A 20,816-nucleotide genomic window follows, 5' to 3' on the forward strand; every position below is an offset into this window, starting at 1 on the left:
ATTAGTCCGCGGTCGATGTTATATTTTATTTGTTCCTTATAATGCCTGTCTCTCCTAATTTTAATAATTTTTTTCATCTAGATATTAACAATGAATATCAATACAATTATTTATAGAGGATATTATATTAACTATTAAAATGAAGACAATTATTTATAGAGGTTATAAACCTCGACAAACGAAAGTCGCAAGCTACATATGCTCAGGGTAGTGGTATCGATACCCGATACCATCAGAATATCGAGTTATCGGTAAGAGAATATCGATACTTTTCAAATTTATTAGGTAGATAGATATGTCATGATTTTATTGCATTCCAATTATTCAAATTTTTTAAATTTAGTTTACAGTTTACTAATTTTATGATTCTACTATGATACTCCTTTTAATTAATAGCGGTATAAATTCGGTTGACTATAATAAAATTGGTACTTTTTTTAGGACCTTTTTTTAGGACAATTGTTAAAAAAATCCTCTAACAAAAAATAACCTTTGGAATTTAAAAGTGTGAATTTAGTTGTGTTTAAAACATGCTTGAAAAGATTAAAACATCTGGCCATACTACAAACAAAGGTATAAAATTCAAAATTACACAAGCATCTCAAAAATGACGGTGATAGCGATATCGATAAGAATCCAAAAGGTACTAATAGCACTAGTAGTAGTACTAGTAGTTATGAAAAACTACAATATGATAAGTTTTCCCGATAAAAAAAAATTCTATCAGATAGGTTAGAATTGGCAGAATAACTGATCTTTAATCAAGAAGATGTCAAGAAATAGGATACAATCCGGTATAATTTAAATAAACTTTCTTATCAATTTCGATTTAATGTCTATATCTAATTTAGTATCTACCTATACTATAGGGCACGCGGATTAATCATTATCAAGTATCGACTATCGATTCTTAAAGCTATCGATACTAACAAGCTTAGCATCGAGGAGAATCGAAACTGTTTTCAAAAAATATCAAATGGTGCTAGTATCGATAGCCTTTATTCAATACCACTATCAAAAATTCTTTCAAGAACAAACCATGTACTATAGACACTCCTTATATATATGTCAATGTTTGACAGTGACAGATGTCATTTGCGTTAACCGTTTATATTTACAAATATTTCAAGTATAGTTTATTAACACAATTTGTTCACACACACTCGAAGAGCAGAAAATTGCAAGTAAGTAGGTTTATAATTTAATAATAAGTAAACCACACATATAATTATTGCTTACAACCCTTTCATTGCCCATACATTAATTTATTGTTCCTTAAAACCCATGCTTCTTGTAGTATAATCCCAATAGAACCACACCTTTTTTTTAATTTGTAAAGCTATTATTGTTTATTAACCAATTACGCCTAATTGTTAACGAATTCAATTTGCAGCCCTAATGTTCTGAAATGTCAGGTTATGACCGCAACTATAACAACTATCCGAATGATTTAAGAGACACTTACGACCCTTATAGGGATCCATATCAAACTAACGACCCTCGCCAGTACAATCCGCCCCCATATTACTCCACAACCACCGCGGAGCCTTACGTAGCCAAATACGACCACATAGGAGACTTCACTCCATTTTATATTGCCATTACTTTTTGTGCTATTATTGGAATCAGCTTGTTTATTTTGAATATTGTGCTTGGGTGCTGCTCCAGTTATTCAGAGTATTGGAAAGATAGGCATACAGGTAGGTCTAAGATAATTAGCCCACTTGTACTTTTATAATATATTAATAGTATTTAGTTATAAGTATTTTAATTTAAATGAGGATTGTTTCAGCACAGTTACCATTATATATCTATAATAAGATTAGTGCTAAACATGCTACACAGGTAACTAGTACATCTACTTCTATCATGTAGTAGTTGATCAAATGTTTAAAGGTCATTACATATTAGATTGTACATATATTTTATACATTGATCAAATAACTGCATAACTCCCAAATTCCTGCACAAGATTTCTCAAAGTGAAATGAGGCTGATCCAAACAAAAAATTTAAAATTGTCAATAATTTAAAAATGATGATCACTAATAATAACAATATCTTGGGTAGAGTTAAAGAAATTGAAGAGCTGGGAGTGTAGGTTTATTGATAGTGGTCTTAGGTTTGATTACCATAATAATAATTAATGGAACTTTAATGATTTTAATGACATTCAATGTTTTAGAGCACTTTATTGCTCCTATGCTTGGAACATTGAAAGGCCTTTCAATATTCCAAGCTCCTATGTATGATCTGTATTAGAATATGCTAGTCCAGGTTGGTCACCACAATATAACATCTACATTGAATTATTTGACAAAATTCACAGAAAATTCCTTAGCCTTGTTGCTTTTAAACTTAACTTATTTATAGAAGACAATGATTACAATTATATGGAAAATCTTTTAAATCTAATTTCTTTGAAAGATTGTCATGTAATACTTGATCTGTCCACTTTATACAAAATTGTTAACAATGTGTTTAACTGCTCTGAATTGTTAGATATTATCACTCTTAATGTCCCTCAAAGGCTCACTTGTGACCAAAAAATTGTTCTCAGATAAATACCACCAACAAATTATGCTATGAATAGTCCATTAACTAAACTGTGTTGACTAGCCAATAACCACTGTAAAGATGTCGACTTTTTTTGTACACCTTTAAGAGTATTTCATAACTCACTTTGTTAAATACCTTTATCATAGTACAGGGTGCGGCATAATTGTCTCCCTGTTTTTAAGGCTTAATAAAAGAAATGTTATTTGAAATACAAAGATTTTATTTTTTTATTTTAAAAGTACAACTAAAGCATTTTTGTCCTATGTGGTTTTGAAGAGAATATCTGGCAAGTGCCGTCCACCATTATCGAAGCACTGGTGCAAGCGACTTCTGAAGTTTTGCATAACTCTTGCAAGCATTTCTTGGGGTATTCTGCGAATTTCCAGGCGGATTGCATCCTTTGGTTGTCTAATAGTCGTTGGACGATGTTTGAAGACTTGAGCTTTTAGGTAACCCCACAGAAAGAAGTCACAGGGCGTTAGCTCGGGCGAGCATGCAGGCCAAGAAATATCGCCTCTCAGGGAGAGCAAACGTCCGGGGAACATTTCTTGCAATACTTGCATTGAAGCTCGAGATGTGTGAGCTGTTGTCCCATCTTGCTGAAACCAGGCATCTTGCACATTGAGTCCTGCAAAGGGTGGGGCGAAAAAATTGTGAATCATGGCTATATAGCGTTCCGAATTGACAGTAACAGCGTGATTTTCTTCTTCAAAGAAGTAAGGGCCGATTATCCCCATTTCAGACATGGCGCACTAAACTGTCACTTTCTCACTATGTAGAGGCTTCTCGTGTATCTCTCTCGGATTATCAGCGGCCCAGTATCGAAAGTTTTGCTTGTTTACCCAGCCAGACAAGTAAAAATGTGCCTCGTCACTAAAAAAAACTGCGCCCTGAGGTAAATTTTGAAGCATAATTTCACATGCAGCACGTCGATTGTTCCAATCACGTTCTGATATATCCTGTGCCAGAACCATCTTGTATCGATAAAAACAAAGATCCTTGTGAAGAACTCTTCGCACAGTGCGGTCAGATAAACGAAGGGCAGCTGCGTGTCTCCGTGCAGAACGTCCAGGTGACCGTAAAAATGAGCGTCTCACAGTCTCGATGTTTTCGGGTGTCCGAGCTGTCCGTGGCCGTCCACCTCCTTTTTTGATAACAGATCCAGTTTCTCTGAAGTTCTTGACCCACAACACAATTGATTTTCGGTCCGGGACCGTTCGCGGAATTTGGAACCTTATCCGGAACGCTCGTTGCGCAGCAATAACTGACCGATTTTCGCGGAGGTACACTTCCACGGCGAATGCGCGCTGTGCGTTGGTCCACATGATGCTTCAGACTAAAACATGTTTAAACAAAACTGTTTTCCATACGGCTCTTAGTGGCGGTACCCCCACTATTCTGCGACGCCGCACGACATTACGAGGGAAGGTTAAAAATAGGGAGACAGTTATGCCGCACCCTGTACTATAAGTTAAATAATTTATTTTATTTTCTTTATATGTTCAAAAATTATATAGCCGAAATTAGGAAATCATTAATAAACCTATTATTATTATTTTACTCAGAGCAACTCAGCTCCTAATCATGACCAAATATCAGTTTATGAGGTATGCAATTTAGACAAAGAACTTTCAAATGTTTTAACACATTTAATAAAATCATTTAGATTCTAAGAAATGGGGTTTTTCCAGATGAACTGATAATTTGTGGGGTAAGTGAATGATGTAAATCAGGTCCTAAAACTTTAGTGCAAAATTATAGACCAATTACAGTAATAAACACCTTTTTGAAAATAGTTATCAAGTAGACCTTCTGTACTTGAGGTCAACAAAGCAAGCTCATTATTCACAAGAATTACTTCTAAAGTTGCAGATAAGATTCTCTCTAAGAAGAAACCATATGTGAATAAATTGTATATTTCCTGGTGAGACAAAGAATTATTTTTTTAAAAATCACAAAATATCCACAACTCACCAACTTGAGGAGATAGACAGTTAAAATTTTATATATAGGATCTTTATTTAAATTCATTGGACACCTAATTCAGCATTTTTCTATAAATGTACAAGATTACAAAAAAAATTGCAATTTTGAAAAAAAAAACATTAAATGAAAATGACAAAATGTCCATATCTCACCAACCAAATGAGATAGATAGTTGAACATTTGTAAAAAAGAATCTGTATTTAATAATTATATTGGACTATTAAATTAATATTAAAATATTAATTTAATAGTCCAAATGCAAAAGGCTCCCTATCAAAAAGTTGAAACAGTTAAATTTAACAGAAATCTTCAAGTAAGAATAATAAAGTGCCAATAAATTATGAAATTGCTAAGGCATTCTTACATAACATTGCACCTCTCTTGGTCTATCAACATAATTTTTATTATTATTACACTATTTCAACCACAATTTTAGAATTTAATTTTAATATTACACATCAAGACACTACCAGCCCTGATAACATTATTTATAGCCTGCCAATCAAATTTGCTTAAAAACTTTTATGAAAAGCTTTTCATAGTAATATAACTACAGGGAAGAAAATAACGTTAAAACCAGTTATCATTCGGATTGATAAACTAGGAAAACAGATGAAGTGAAAATAGTAATACCTACCTAGTGTTAGTATGGATCTTTTAACTAAATTGTGATCTTGATAATAAAAAAATTGTAGTTGCAGTATTTGTCAATTTAAAAAAGGCCTTTGACGTGGTCACTTTTAGCTGTAGACTCCCTGGATTAAGAGCCTTATACTACACATTTGCTGACAATACTTCTTTAATTTTTGGTGGAGATTGTGCAAAAAGTTTTAACTGATTTACAGAAATACTTAAAGTTAAAATTAATTTTTTTAAAACTAAGTACATCATTGTTAAATAGAAAAAATAAAGTAAATAAACAGCCTAAATTAAATAATATTTAGATAGAAAGTGGTCAATCCATTAAATATACCTAACTATTGATTAAAATGTTTTTAACAAAGCTAGAAAAATTAAAACTTACAAACTACAAGTATAAAATATAAAATTAAAAATGAAATATTTAAGACACAAATATAAAATATGAACATACATACAAAAACATAACCATTGATCTTATATATATTATAATCAGTCACTTAAACTATATCATTAAAAAATTCTTCAACAGAGTAATAGGTCTTAGCAGCAAGCAGCTCTTTAAATGTTTTTTGAAAGTCCTAGGCGAAGTTAAGTTTTTAATAATGATAGGCAGATGATTAAAGATAGAAATACTGTCATAAAAAAATTGATTTTTTTGTTAAAGCTGAAGTAGGTCGAGGAAGGTGCAAAATCATCTGATTGCTGCTTGAGTACCGAGCACTTCTGACCATGAACCTTTCTCTATACTTATAGATTATGCAAGCAGTCTCAAGAATATGCAGACGTGGAAGAGTTAGTATTTTATTTTGGTGAAATAGAGGACGTCATGAATCCCGGGGGTTAGCCCCACATATATATCGAATGGCCCGTTTTTGAATAACAAACAACATTTGAATAATGTAACTGCTTGCACTGCCCCAGAAAGCGATACCGTAGCGAAGGTGGGATTCAAAGAGGGAACAATAAACGGACTTAGTCCGTTTATTGTTCCCTTAGACAGCAAATTAGTTTTTGTTGGATTTAATGTAAGTAAATTAGAGTCACACCACCTTTTTACCATCTTAAGATCCTCCAGGATGATCTTATGGAGAGAATCTTAGTCCAGAGCCTGCCACAATATTGTGGAATCATCTGCAAATATAGTGAAGACACCGCGAATAGAGAGACCAGCCAGATCATTTATGTAAAGCAAAAATAGAACTGAGCCTAAGACTGAGCCCTGAGGCACTCCCCATCTAATAAAGCTATATTCTGAGTATTTTGACCCAACCAAAACCCGTTGCCGTCGACCTCGCAGGAATGAAGAAAACCATGATAGAGGAAAGCCTCTAAAACCATAGCGGTGGAGCTTCAGCAGCAGAATGTCATGACTAACACAGTCAAAAGCTTTTGACAGATCACAAAAAACAGCCGCCGAAACTCCCCCGCCATCGATATGAGAGTACAAGTCCTGAAGAAGATGGTATACAGCATCATTTGTATTGGTATTCTCGCGAAAACCGAACTGATACTTATTAAGGATGTTATTTGCATTAATAAAAGACAGCATACGAGTTTTCACCAGTTTTTCTATGATTTTTGACATGGTGGTATTGGCCGGAAGTTATAAGGATTCTCCATGTCTCCTTCTTTGTGGACTGGAATGCCTTTGGCAGTTTTTAGACAAGAGGGAAATGTTCCTGTTTCCCATGACTGGTTAATTGCTTTTACCAGGACCGTTAAGGCTGGATCAGGAATATTGAGAAGAATGTTTGCAGATATGCCATCCTCACCTGAACTGTTTTTGTTTTTTATCGATTTTAAGACGCCTTTTAATTCTGTCAGATCAGCTGGGAAAAACAGAAAGGAGTCAAAGACGTTGACAGCTGACAAGTTGGGAATTTTGGGACTTGATCAGCCTGTTGGAATAATATTATTCCTTGGAGAGTCTTATTAAGCGACGAAATATGGAGCGATATTTGGCAAAATACTCATTGAAATAAAGAGATGACGTATATTTCCTGATGGTATGGAGCGAACGAAGATTTTTTGAAGAAATAGTTAGACCCTTAGTAAACCACTCTTTTTTAGACAGTTTTTTGCGTTTTATCTTTTTGATAGGAAACGCTGCATTAAACAAGTCAACAATCCTATTGTGCAAAGCAGATATAGTCATCTGAGTCAAGAATTGTGTCCCAGTTAGAAGAGGCGCATAAATTGTTAAATTGTTTGTAATTTGTAGTGCTAAAAACTCGGCTGAAATGTGGTAGAGATTTTGCTTGCTGTTTAGGTTGTAAAACGTTAAAAAAAATTGCTTCATGGTCGGACAGTGCAGCATTTTCAACGGTACATATAGTGATCTCAGAACAATAGTTAGAGCACATATAGTCAATAGTACTCGAAGAGAATCGAGCAATACGTTTCGACGATTTAACATGCATTTGCAAGCCATAACACTCGAGCAGATTACTCAAGCGAGTTGTGCATGCAGAGCTCCTATCATCAAAATTTACATTAAGATCCCCCGCTACAATCATGTTTGCAGAGCCCGAAATACCAGACAGAATCTCATCCATCTCATGTCAGAGGAAGGCGACCGATAGATGCATACTATATATAAATTTCGAGATCTAAAAAAAATAATGGTGAATTCAAAGACCCGTTGGATGGAACATATCATTGATATCAGCTGTATATAGATGCAGAAATTATTTATCCTATGAAAACAAAATTAATATATTTACAATGCTTATTTTATATCACATTTTTGATACTTGATTCCAGCATGGGAAATTCAAAGAGTTCATGTATTCAAAATAAAACATTGAAAGTCTTATTTATTTGTAATCGGTTAATGCCCACAGAGATTTTGTATAGGAGTTGGATTAATTGCAGGGGTCAGTGGAAAAGTGGTATAAGTAACATTTTTCCATAATTGGAGATAAGTTCACTACTGTATAGTTAAAGGGTATATCTGTTTAGGAGAAAAATGGTACAAGTTCTATTTCAACATTCTAGCCCCATCTATGAATTAGTAGCTGAAGCTCAACTCTTAAACGGTCTTTTCGTTTGGGAAAAAGTAGTACAAGTGCACTTATACCATTTTTCTATTTAGTAAATTAGTAAACAGTGCTTGCATATTTGAATACGTTCTAGTGTTTTGCCAGTGACTAAAGTGACTTTCAAATAATAATCTTGGTATTTTCTAATAAAATGGAGAATGGTAAGTTTGTTTTATTAACTAATTTGTAACCATCACATGTTCGTGTAAAAATTTAAATTGCCGAAATTTATTTGGTAAGCAAGCCTGGTACTTCCAAAACAAATTTTCCTTATAGAAAATCTAACAATGGGAATACTCAAGACAGTGACGATTTGCCATTATCAGTATTAAGAAACCGACAAGGTCCAAGTGTTGAAGGTAAAGTTCGAAGTTGTAAATTTAAAGGAAGTGTCTGCCCTTACAGCAGCATGTATACGGTTTAGAAACTTTGTTTGCCTGTAACCTCGTTTGAAGTGAAACGGTGTTTTGGGTAAAATGTTAGACTTGCATTCTAAAAATTCGATGGGTTCGAATCCCAGAGATTTATCCGTAACAGTAGACAGATTCAAATTTAAAGTTTGACGATTCTGATGCTGACAAAACATATTTTCCTGGTAATGATTCAAGCGATGGAGGTTCTGAGGACAGTGACGATTTGCCATTGATAGCACTGAGCCACACAAACAGTCCAAATATTGAAGGTATAAAAAATAAAGGAAAGAAGAGAGTTAGAAGGCCAGAAGGCCATAAGAAGCAAGTGCGAAAAAAGTTGCGGAATAGCGGCAAAGCATACGTGGGACATCGGAATCAGCCCAAAGGTGCTAAAAATGTTACTTACTTTGTCCACGATTGTCGATACAAGTGTAATAACATCTCTGAAGTAGACGCACGGCGAATTTTTGACGGTTTTTGGGAACCGGGTAATTGGGATTTACAGACTGCATTTATCTCGTCTTGCATTAAAATTGAAACTCCCCTGAGAGAGAAAATGCAATATCCCATAAGTTGTAATCTGTTAGTGTGACCTTGAAGAATCAAAGGGTTTGCAAGGATTTCTTTTTAAAAACGTTAAAAATAAGTAACGAAAGATACTCACGAGTTGTTAACAAAAAGATAGATGTTGGGTTTGTCATACTTGATGGAAAAGAAAAGGCGCCAAATCCTAGTAGAATTTTAGACGAAGACCGCGATCTGGTCAAAGATCATATTAACCGATTTCCAAGATATACAAGTCACTATTGTAGAAAGGATAACCCCAATAAAAAATACCTGCCTTCTTATCTAAATGTCAAAAAAATGTACAAATGCTATTTGCAGTTTTGTGAAGAACAAGAGAAACGTCCTGTTAAAGAGTGGCTTTATCGTGAGATTTTTAACACGGAATTTAATCTCTCATTTCATCAACCGCACACTGGTACATGCAATAAATGCGACAGTTTTGATATTTTACTGAAATCTGGAGATGAGGAACAGAGAAGGAAGGTACAAATAGAAAAAGACGTTCATCAACGGAAAGCAGAGAATGCACAGGAAAAAAAAAGACGGGCGAAGAAGCTTGCTCAAGAGTCCGCAGGTGAAACTGTGGGCATTTGCTTCGACCTTCAAAAAACACTACCAACTCCTCGTTTAACGACGAATAAAGTATATTACCTGAGAACTCTATGGACTTACAATTTTGCTGTCCACGACCTTGGCAGTAATAAGGCTTTTATGTATACATGGGACGAAAGCATCGCTTATAGAGGACCTTCCGAGGTTTCGTCTTGTTTATTGAAGTTTGTTAAGCAACTGCCAAAGACGACAAAAAATATTATAGCCTTCAGTGACTCCTGCGGGGGCCAAAATAAGAATAAGAATGTATTAAAATTTTGGATGTACGTTGTTCAAAATGTTGACATACAATCTGTGGACCATAAATTCTTAGAGCCGGGGCACACTTACATGGAGTGCGATGAAGACTTTGCATTAATTGAGAAGCACAAGCGCCACGTTCAGTACGTATATGTACCTACTGAATGGAATGAAGCCATTAAAGAGAGTTGCAAGAAATTCTCTGTAACACAAATGACATCGGCTTTTTCTGCTTTTCAGAGCTTGAAGGTATAACTACCATTGTTCGCAATGACAAAGAAAAAAGGAAGACTGCCTGGAGACAAATTAGATGGATAAGACTTGAAAAAGATCAACCATTTACAATGAAATTTAAAGACACTCTAAGTGCAATAATTGAATTTTATGAAGCAGATTGGGCCCTAAGAAGCAAAGGAAGACCATCGGCACAAAAACTTTGCCCCTTGTATAATGACGCACCAAAAATAAAATTTCTTAAATGGCAAAATCTTCAAGAGCTGTTGCAATTTGGCACATGAAGATTCAAAAAGTCAAAAACGGAGCAGGCAAGAAACGGCACCTAAAAAGAAAACCAAAGCAGGTGCTGGCAGTACAGAAGAGCGACGAAGATATAGTAGATGAAAATGACAGGATTATTTTAGAATCTGATGAAAATTAGATAAGACAAACTGTATTCATTATACTTTTTTTTCACTTCTTTGTTTCAGAATGTTTAAATAAAGTATCTTTTATGTCACTTATACTTCTTTTACCCCAAATCATCATGTATGGCAAAATGGTACAAGTGAGAAAAACTAAGTTTTTTAGAAAAATACAATATTTTTAAAACCCGGATATATAAGTCCAGAAAACATTAGAATTTTTTAAATAGATATACATAACCATTCTTGGATTTACTTTTACTAGGATTTTACTATTGGCCATTAACTTTGACCTACCAATTAACTTGATTACTCAAAATCATGTCAATGTTACTTATACCAGTTTTCCACTGACCCCCTCAATTAAGAAATTTTGAACGATATCAATATATGTAAAATGTAGTACATACCAACCAAAAATAACACTCCCTAATTCAATATACTTAAAATTTTTATAATCATTTTATGCAACACCTTTTTAGCCTATTTCCTTGTCACCAGTAACTATCACTGGTTAAAGGAATATTATTATTATGTTATAATATATGGTACCTTACAGAGAAATAAGTATTTTCCAAAAACACTGAAGTATTTGAACTTTTTATTAGGTAACCGTTGGATAGTCTCCCTCTGGACCGCCACCCCCCATAAACAACCACCCCTGGACCACACGACTGAACTACAAGAAATTTCATCGAAAAACCACGTGGTTTACTATCATCCTCAGGTCGAAGAACATCCGGAAGGATCAGAACTTCTAGAGGTTAGATCTGAATTAAGGTCCGCAAGGGAGAGTGAAATTTAATTACACTTTTCTTATAACTGCACGACAATGTTTCACGTTTATTGGCCAATGTTGGCATTTGTCACCCTTATTTTTGTCGTGGGTGCCATTATGGGGATATTTAAATGGGGCCCAAAGTTGTGCAAGCTCAGGCATACCACTTTACCTGAGAGCGAAAATTGGAGGATTAAAACTTATGAACAATCCATATAAGATTGGCCCTTGGACTGGTTTGAAATTAGAGATTTTACTAACAAATAGTTTAGGTTACATATAGGTTATAAATTTGATTGAAATTACCAGGGGTAAACTCTACTTAACTGTTCGGTTAACGTTTATATAGAAAACCTTTAGTTTAGCACCTAATTCATTTAGGAATTAAGATAATATAGGTAAGAACAAATCACCCAAGGGAGAAACAAGTTTTTCTTCATTAAACATTTTTCTTCTTTGCTATTTCTAATCTACTCAGCCTTTACTCTCCACATCCTCGATTATTATTAATTAAAATTTTTTTAGAAATATGTTTTTTTTTTCATAGAAGAAACTCCGTTCACCACTTAATTCAGCTATTTTAAAATCCGTCCATTTACTAAGAGAAAAATTGTTTTTTGCTTTTATACATGTTTAAGATGCTTGTATTAAACTTGTTTTGTGCCTTCAATAGAAAACATGTACAATTATACAAGTTTTATATACAACTTACAATGTGGCCTTATTATTAGAATCTCCCAATTATATTCTACTTCTATTGTAGGTTTTTTTTTGATTAACATAAGTATTTTTAATTTTATATCCGTCCATTTTTATATACTTTTTATGAAATAAATTAATATACAACCAATCTTGTTCTGTTTTATTTATTTCTGCTTTACATTGGGTATATAAAATTAAAATAACAGGTGGAACTATAACATTCATTTCTTATACTTAATATAAATATATATGTCAAAATATTTTACTGGACTAAATAATTATAATTTTCACAAAACAGTATATAAACAATAATTTGTCTTAGACATTGATGAGCAGTTGCACCTAACAAATGCATTATGAATTATAGCTGTTTAAATAAAAAAAAAAAAGTATATACCGCAACAATAGACCCTTCTTAGTTGCCGTACTCGTAAATTGCTATATTGTATTACCCACTAAACTACATAAATGCCATGATATAAAAAAATGCCAACATGAATAATGTTATTAAAAAGCCAAATGGGGGTCCAGGTTATTGCACTTGTTCCCATTTTTTGTGGATTTCGGGCTTAAGATTGACGATGTGGACGTGAACCGCCTGATATTTCTCGAATTTCGGCGGAATGGGACACAGTTGGTACTTTACCCTGTCTCCTGGTAATGGGACGTATTCGTCCTCAATACTGAAAAATAATTTGAACTTTTACATACTCGTTAGTAATATTCCTTAGTCTATACATATTATAGTGTCTGAGTATCTAACACAAAATTCTATTGTCCAACAGAAATATCCCAAAAAGAAGATAAGTCAAAGTCAAAAATAGCTTTATTGTTACGTAACATAATCTGTTGTTAACAAAGCATTATATAAAACCTTAAAGATAGTTGACAACATAATCTTTTACAAAAATATAAAAATTTTAACAATTCTTACATACATAGAATATAGAACGCACCCAAAGAAAAGGTAGCAAAAAGTCACATTACGCTACGCAAAACTCTTCACTGTCAAAAAGTTGTATTTAAAAACTCGCCTAGAGAATAAAATGCTTTAGCAAGTAAAAGTTTCTTTATATTTTTCCTAAAACGTTTTTCACAATTTATTAGCCTTATATAAAGGGGTACGTAGTTAAAAAGCCTTCTGCCTCCGTACACAATAGAGGACTTAATCTGCTCACTTTTTAGGACGGGCAGAGGTAAAGAGAAGGTTGTTCGGAGATTGTAACCCGAGGAGGGGGGGCCAAGCTGAAGGCGATATTTTTTGTGGATAAGACAGTCTCTAAAATAAAAAGGCATGGCAATGTCAGGACAGAGTGTTTTAAAAATAATGGCCTACACGGGCTACGAAAGGGAGCTACACACATGTAGCGTATGGCTCTTTTTTGCAAAATAAATAGAGAGCTGAACAAATACTGAGAGCACACACCCCAAAACACAATACCATATCTCAGATGAGACTCAATAAGAGCATGGTAGGCAATTTTAACCACATCAAGTCCCAGAGAATGTGTTATTATTACTCTAATAGCATAACAGTTGGATGATTACTTCCCTATTAAAGAGGAGATGATTTTCAAATTTTAATTGCTTATCAATCGTCAGACCCAAAAATACACGTTTCAGAAGGACTTATTGTTTCATTTTGCAAAGTGACAGTTCCAAAGTTACATTTAAAAGTTAAAATATTAGTTTTAGAAATATTAAAAGTTAATCTATTAGATTCACACCATGGCTTTACAAGAATTAAATCTTCATCAACGATATTCTTTAACCTCTTGGTGTCAGTGTCTGCCAAAGTAATGTTGTACCATCCGCAAAGATAGTAAATTTGCCCCTAATTGGAATTTGAGAGATATCATTGACATATAGCAGGAACAATATTGGTCCAAGAACAGAACCCTGGGGTACACCAGCGTCCATATTCAGACGGGATGACATATCATTGTCAAAGAATACCCTTTGTGTTCTTCCAGATAGGTAAGAGCGAAACCAGTCGAGAGCAACTCCTCTGAATCCGTAGGTTTCTAGCTTCTGTAGCAGTATTCTGTGACTTACACAGTCAAACGCCTTAGATAAGTCACAGAACACCGCCGCCGCACTCTCCCCAGCGTTCAACCCCATGTACAGACTCTCCAAAAAATTGAAAATAGCATCAGATGTTAAGAACATTATGCCGTTCCAGAAATTCCATCATCCTAGTTTTTACCAATCTCTCTACAAGCTTGCCAAGCGTGGGAAGCATGGCTATGGGTCTAAAATTTGATGGGTCATAATAGATTCCACCCTTAAATAATGGTATAATCAAGGCATCTTTAAGTAAATGTGGAAAGGATCCACTCGAAAGTAAAACATTTATCACCTCAGCCAAAGAATCAAGGGTTGGTAGCGGTAGCGCTATTAGGACCTTTAGGGACAGCCCATCCCATCCAGAGGAGTTCTTATTTTTCATTGAGGATAGTGCTTCCATTATTTCACTAGAATCTGTTGGTCTAAAGAAAAATATTTCAGGCACCTTAATGTTGTGTAAGTATGAGCGCGGATCTCTAACAGACAGACAATAATATTGGATAGACCCAAAGCAACACCCTGGAAAAAATGATTGAGTGTTTCGTCCGACACCGTGCTATTAGAAATAGAAGGGTTCCCACGTTCACCTCGTAAGTCGTTAACAATTTTCCAAGACTCTCTAGACTTATTTCTTGATTGGTTTATTTTACTTGAGTAGTATAAGTTTTTGCCAGTTTCACTGTATCGCGGTAAAATTTGCGATATCTATTAAAGTAGGATATGAATCTGGAGTTGTCCAGGGCAAACTTTCTTATGGAGTGCAAACACCGAAGATTTTTACCAGAAATTAAGAGACCCCTGCTATATCAAGGTCTTCTCCTTTTTTCCCTAATTTTCATCATGGGAAAAGTTGACTCAAAAACATCCACTAAAGCTGAATGGAAATTCTCAAAAGGATCACCGTCGTCAAGTATGATACCATTCCAGTCTATTGTATTACAACATTCTTTAAATTTACAGTAATTTTTTCTAGTGAACAACCCCTTTCAATTTTTTTTTTCTTGAGGTACACTTTTTTTCACTTAGAAGAAAGGAACATAATACGGTCTCATGATCAGACAACCCATCATTTACAATTCTACATGCAACCTGCGTTTCAGAGCGTAGAGCAAACATAATCTAAAAGTGATGCTGAATTAGCAGTGATGCGAGTAGGTTGATCTACATGCAAACATAAATTAAAAGATTCCAGCACTCTATATATCGACAAATAATTGTTAGAGTTATTGCAGTCTAAAAAATTTACATAAAAAGTGTTTAAGGTTAAATGACATAAGAAATACAAAATATGTATAAACTATTAAATACCATATAATAATAATAAATCATCTTTTATTAATTATGCATATTTTATCTATGTATATATAAATCTGTTTACATAAGTATATACGATATGTAAAGGTTAAAGAATACAAATGGTGAAGTTTAGCCTTAAGCTACTCTTACACTTAACCATTCATATTCTAACTCAAAGAAAAACTGAAAAGTTTACATAATTCATAATGATAGCAGTATTTTACTAAGTATTTTGCAAATAAGTATTAAATTCAGATCCAAAAACCTTTGAATTGATATTCCTAAAATCGGGATTCAAGGCATTATATAAAAATACTGCATTATAAATAAACCTCTCTGAAATAGTACTGTTTGATGTTGCGGCATAGTAAGATTTCCATAACGAAGTGCACGGTTATGAATGAATGTTCGAAAAACTAACTTTTCTCTCAAATATACAGGAATATTTGACATTAACAATTTTATTAGAAAGGTACCATAATGATGTCTTACCACACCGGACATATTTAACCACTTTAATTGTTAAAATACTCTTCAGACCGAATATGAAGCGACAACAGTTATTTTGTATAACTTGCAGTCGATTTTTTGCTAACTAAATCTAAACCAGGATAATACACTATATTACAAATAATAAAAAAGTGGCAAAATTAGAGATCTTAATTAGAATCCTAATCTTAAAGTCTAAAATAAATCTGGTAGCATAAAGAACTTTTATTTTCACAAAACTTTTTTGAACTAACCTCCTCACATGATCCCTGAACCTTAAGTCAGTGTCAATAACAAGCCCGCCCTAAGTTCTTTGCAAATGTAGAACATCTCAAATTTGTATCGCCCAGTTTCAAGTGCAACCTATTTTCTAGAAGTTTTCTTCGTTTTTCTGCGCAAAATAGAAGTACATACCTCTCTTTTGTCAGGATTTATCTTTAAGTTTTGTTCACTTGCCTAATCATTTATAGATTTAAGATCCTCATTAAGAAATGCTTTAGCCTCTGCTGATTCATTGGGGTCAAGATAATGCAAAACCTCTGCACTGACTGAATCTGAATTTGTGATTACCTGGAATATGTCAAAAACGTATATAAGAAACAAAAGTGGTCCAATTATAGACCCTTGTGGTACACCAGATATTGCTGTTTCAGCAGAAGCAAAACTGTTACTAATTTGCACGCGCTGTTATCTATCGGGCAGGTAGCACCTGAAAAAGGAGACCAAAGTTTCATCAAGGCCCAGATATTTTAGTTTAGCACACAGTAAATCATGATCTATCAGATCAAAAAACCTAGAGTAGTCCAGGGAGACTAGATATGATTACTTAACCGCAATGTCTTTGTCTAATGCCCTTGACAGTTAAGTTCAAAAAAGTACCAGACCTAAAGCCTGACTGATGAACTGGAAGTAAATTATTAAGATTTAGATAATTTAATACTTGTGTGCGCACAGTTATTTAGAGAATATTAGATAGGACAGGCAAGAAGCTTTAGGACGAAGTTCATTCACAGCAGTTACTTTTCTGGCCTTTGGAACAGGAAGAATTATGGAATTTTTAATCCTCCGGAAAATACCCAGCTTCAAGGCAAGAATTAACTATATGTGTCAAATGAGGTAGGATAGCAGGAAGGCTAAGTTTTATCATAAAAAATGTCAAATTGTCATGGCCGAAAGCATTAGATTTAATAAAATACATATTTGTTTGTACTGAAATAGAATCTATCATATTAAGTTGAAAGTGCAAACTATCGTTAAATTTATTTATATTATATAAAGCTGTTTTTTGGTCATTTGTGTGATTAGGACTAATAGACCCAAGTGCAAATTCTCTGTTAGAGGTATTTGAACTTATATTTACATTCATATTCTTAAGATTTCTCCAAAGCAACTTGTTGCTTTATTTCTATTCCAACATTTTGAAATAGCCCTTTTTTCCCTTTGAATAGAAGCAACAGCAAAGCCTGCTTATAAGCTTCCAGATTAGATAATGATTAACCAATGTGCTGGCGGTTTATTTACGCGGACGATTTTTATCGGTACATGTTTGTCAAATAATTTTATCAGGTTCTGTGACAGAAATTGTACTTTCTCATCTATATTAGTGTAATATTACTATGACAACCGTTAACACTTTGGTCAGGGATACAGAATTTAATATTTACACCCTCATCTAAATTAACTCTGTTTTTAGAAGAATTAGATATATTTTTCAAAACCCAACATATTGGGGCTAGAGATGTGTGTGTGGGTAACATTAATATAAATTAATAATAACTTAACAAAAATGACTTAAATGTAATAAACTATTTATCTTTACCAAATGGGCAAGGTTTTAGGGCATTATTCCAAAAAGTTACTAGAAAGAAAAGTCAGACTTTGGCAGAAATCTGCGTTCTAGTCGGCAAACACTTTTTATAATTAAACATCATATTAATGACTATTTGCCTCTATTGCTGCACATTCCTGATGCTCAAACGCAGGTCAATAGCATACCCATTGAAAGCTTTATTTAGATAGTCCCGAACAGCAAGGGTAGTAGATCCTGATGTCCTCCATAGTTTTACGAGAAATATTTCTGTTTTTTAAAGCCTGAAGCGCAGTTGTATGATCAATGCCCATAATCTATCCAAGATTTCTTGTACTTGTTTCCTTCATTTTCTTTTACATGTAAAAAAACCGAAAACTCTCTATCATTTTCTTTGTTTTCATGCCCTTGATTGTTTCGTTCATTGTTTGCCTCACATTTGCAATTATTTACTACAGTGCCTTTTTGCTTAAATTTTCTATTAGTTCTATTAACTGTTGATTTTTCTGGTATCTATCTATTTGGAAAAAAGCTGCAAACAAGTCTGAAATTTGTCGGTAACTATTGCCTTGGTAGAACCATTTAACCATGAGTACTTTTTCTTCAGTAGTGTAACTCATAGCTGAGTTTTGTAGAATTTTAATGCAGTAAATTTATTATGACAAATTATGTGATGTTCATCACTAGTCAAGGTAATAAATTTTGGCTGGCATACCTGTGAATATGAGGCAATAAAAAAAGACACATTTTTATAAAGGTTTTGGGCTGTTTCTCCTAAATGGACAAATTAAAAATAATTCAAGTTATTTTGTTGGTGGCAGGTTTTCGTGCTCTTTAAATTATTCTAATACATTTTCTCTAAAATAATTAGAGGAGCCAATATTTGACCCTATTAAAAATTACATGTCCCATCTAGCAGTGCAACAATTTCAAGTGTATAACTAATTTGATCCAATGGGTGACAATTTTCTTTAAATGAAATAAATCTTGAAAATGTGTGTTGAACTCTTTCTATAGCTTTAATATGGCCATTGTAATAAAGGAACCAGACACAAGAACAATAATTCAAATGGGGCCTGACCAAAGAACAAATCAACAGCTTGATGGACTGAATATTGAGAAAATCTCTGCACAGCACTTGATAAAACCGAACATTTGAAGAGATTTAGAGACTGCCAAAGATATATGAGGTATAAATGATAAATTTGAATCAAGAAACAGTCCCAGATCTTTAGGGTGAGATGCTGATTCCAAGGGATTACCATTTATTGTGTATATTTGATTTCCTGCCTCCTCATGGGACTGAAATCCATTAAATGACACTTTTTAATATTGAGTGCCATTTTATTTCAATGTTATTGTATTTTTATGTTATATGCATTACATTTAACAATAGCCAAGCAATAAATCTTTTCATAAAGTACTAAAACTGAAAGTCTGAAATTTGTCGGTAACTATTGCCTTGGTAGAACCATTTAACCATGAGTACTTTTTCTTCAGTAGTGTAACTCATAGCTGAGTTTTGTAGAATTTTAATGCAGTAAATTTATTATGACAAATTATGTGATGTTCATCACTAGTCAAGGTAATAAATTTTGGCTGGCATACCTGTGAATATGAGGCAATAAAAAAAGACACATTTTTATAAAGGTTTTGGGCTGTTTCTCCTAAATGGACAAATTAAAAATAATTCAAGTTATTTTGTTGGTGGCAGGTTTTCGTGCTCTTTAAATTATTCTAATACATTTTCTCTAAAATAATTAGAGGAGCCAATATTTGACCCTATTAAAAATTACATGTCCCATCTAGCAGTGCAACAATTTCAAGTGTATAACTAATTTGATCCAATGGGTGACAATTTTCTTTAAATGAAATAAATCTTGAAAATGTGTGTTGAACTCTTTCTATAGCTTTAATATGGCCATTGTAATAAAGGAACCAGACACAAGAACAATAATTCAAATGGGGCCTGACCAAAGAACAAATCAACAGCTTGATGGACTGAATATTGAGAAAATCTCTGCACAGCACTTGATAAAACCGAACATTTGAAGAGATTTAGAGACTGCCAAAGATATATGAGGTATAAATGATAAATTTGAATCAAGAAACAGTCCCAGATCTTTAGGGTGAGATGCTGATTCCAAGGGATTACCATTTATTGTGTATATTTGATTTCCTGCCTCCTCATGGGACTGAAATCCATTAAATGACACTTTTTAATATTGAGTGCCATTTTATTTCAATGTTATTGTATTTTTATGTTATATGCATTACATTTAACAATAGCCAAGCAATAAATCTTTTCATAAAGTACTAAAACAATAAACGTGTTAACCAATTGGGATTTATTTAAACTGAACATAACTGGTGGTCTGCCAAGCCAATTCAGATAAATTAAGTGACATACGAACATAATATTTGATTATTTATTCTAATCATTCAACTAGAAGAAAGTTTTATGTTACAATACTAGAAGATAAACATACACACAAATTTAGTCCAAGGAGAAAACAATATTGCACAATTATTATAGGGGTACTACTCACTCGGATATATGGGCGAAAATATCACCGCTACCATCTTCGGCTGTGATAAACCCATGTCCTTTTTCCCTACAAAACGACTTTATGGTACCGTACAAAATTTTGCTTTTCTCAATTTTCTCACAACTAAAAAAAACAAGGTGAAAACATTTTTCTTCTTAATATTATAAGAGATTACTCACGTAGAGGCGGTCCTGGTCCTCTTGGTAATTAATGGGCTTGGAATTAAATGGCTCAAATTATCGCCGGACATTTTTATTGTTGATTCAAGGAACGACAGTGAAAAAAAAACCGGATTTTTTCGGGAAAATACTTAAAAAGTGGGTGAAAGAAAATGCCGAATGGTTAAAAGTAAACAGGTTTGACAGTGATAGCTGTCACTTACTTGACAGTGACGTCAAAATCTGTCTGGGTGCATATGTCACTACTGT

The 20,816-nt window shown here is 33.7% G+C and overlaps 3 protein-coding genes across 3 annotated transcripts; 2 read left to right on the forward strand and 1 right to left on the reverse strand.

The window, feature by feature from the left end:
* The first annotated feature begins 1,393 nt into the window (after positions 1–1,393).
* On the forward strand, positions 1,394–11,505 carry LOC126750094 (uncharacterized). Its single transcript, XM_050459599.1, has 2 exons — positions 1,394–1,700; positions 11,309–11,505. The coding sequence occupies exons 1-2, from the start codon at positions 1,409–1,411 to the stop codon at positions 11,503–11,505; spliced, it is 489 nt and encodes a 162-aa protein (XP_050315556.1). The 5' UTR covers positions 1,394–1,408.
* Positions 11,506–11,532: 27 nt separating this feature from the next.
* Positions 11,533–12,328, forward strand: LOC126750097 (uncharacterized). The gene has a single exon (XM_050459602.1). It carries the CDS (start codon positions 11,533–11,535, stop codon positions 11,695–11,697), a length of 165 nt encoding a protein of 54 aa, XP_050315559.1. The 3' UTR covers positions 11,698–12,328.
* LOC126750096 (cold shock domain-containing protein CG9705) lies at positions 12,329–20,767 on the reverse strand. The gene is made up of 3 exons (XM_050459601.1): positions 20,568–20,767; positions 20,389–20,511; positions 12,329–12,863 (listed from the first exon to the last, which is right to left on the reverse strand). Exons 1-3 carry the CDS (start codon positions 20,636–20,638, stop codon positions 12,713–12,715), a joined length of 345 nt encoding a protein of 114 aa, XP_050315558.1. The 5' UTR covers positions 20,639–20,767; the 3' UTR covers positions 12,329–12,712.
* Positions 20,768–20,816: the final 49 nt, after the last annotated feature.

The sequence above is a fragment of the Anthonomus grandis genome, chromosome 2 (genome assembly GCF_022605725.1).
Source record: "Anthonomus grandis grandis chromosome 2, icAntGran1.3, whole genome shotgun sequence".
Taxonomy (NCBI): Eukaryota; Metazoa; Arthropoda; class Insecta; order Coleoptera; family Curculionidae; genus Anthonomus; species Anthonomus grandis.

Bases quoted from the DNA above. Each gene is read 5' to 3' on its own strand.
- LOC126750097 (XM_050459602.1), top strand. From the start codon at position 11,533: ATGTTTCACGTTTATTGGCCAATGTTGGCATTTGTCACCCTTATTTTT.
- LOC126750094 (XM_050459599.1), top strand. From the start codon at position 1,409: ATGTCAGGTTATGACCGCAACTATAACAACTATCCGAATGATTTAAGA. The intron at 1,701-11,308 runs GTAGGTCTAAGA...ACTTTTTATTAG, and splicing joins TTGGAAAGATAGGCATACAG to GTAACCGTTGGATAGTCTCC.
- LOC126750096 (XM_050459601.1), bottom strand. From the start codon at position 20,638: ATGTCCGGCGATAATTTGAGCCATTTAATTCCAAGCCCATTAATTACC. The intron at 20,512-20,567 runs GTGAGTAATCTC...TGTTTTTTTTAG, and splicing joins AGGACCAGGACCGCCTCTAC to TTGTGAGAAAATTGAGAAAA. The intron at 12,864-20,388 runs GTGAGTAGTACC...ATTATTTTTCAG, and splicing joins ATTTTCGCCCATATATCCGA to TATTGAGGACGAATACGTCC.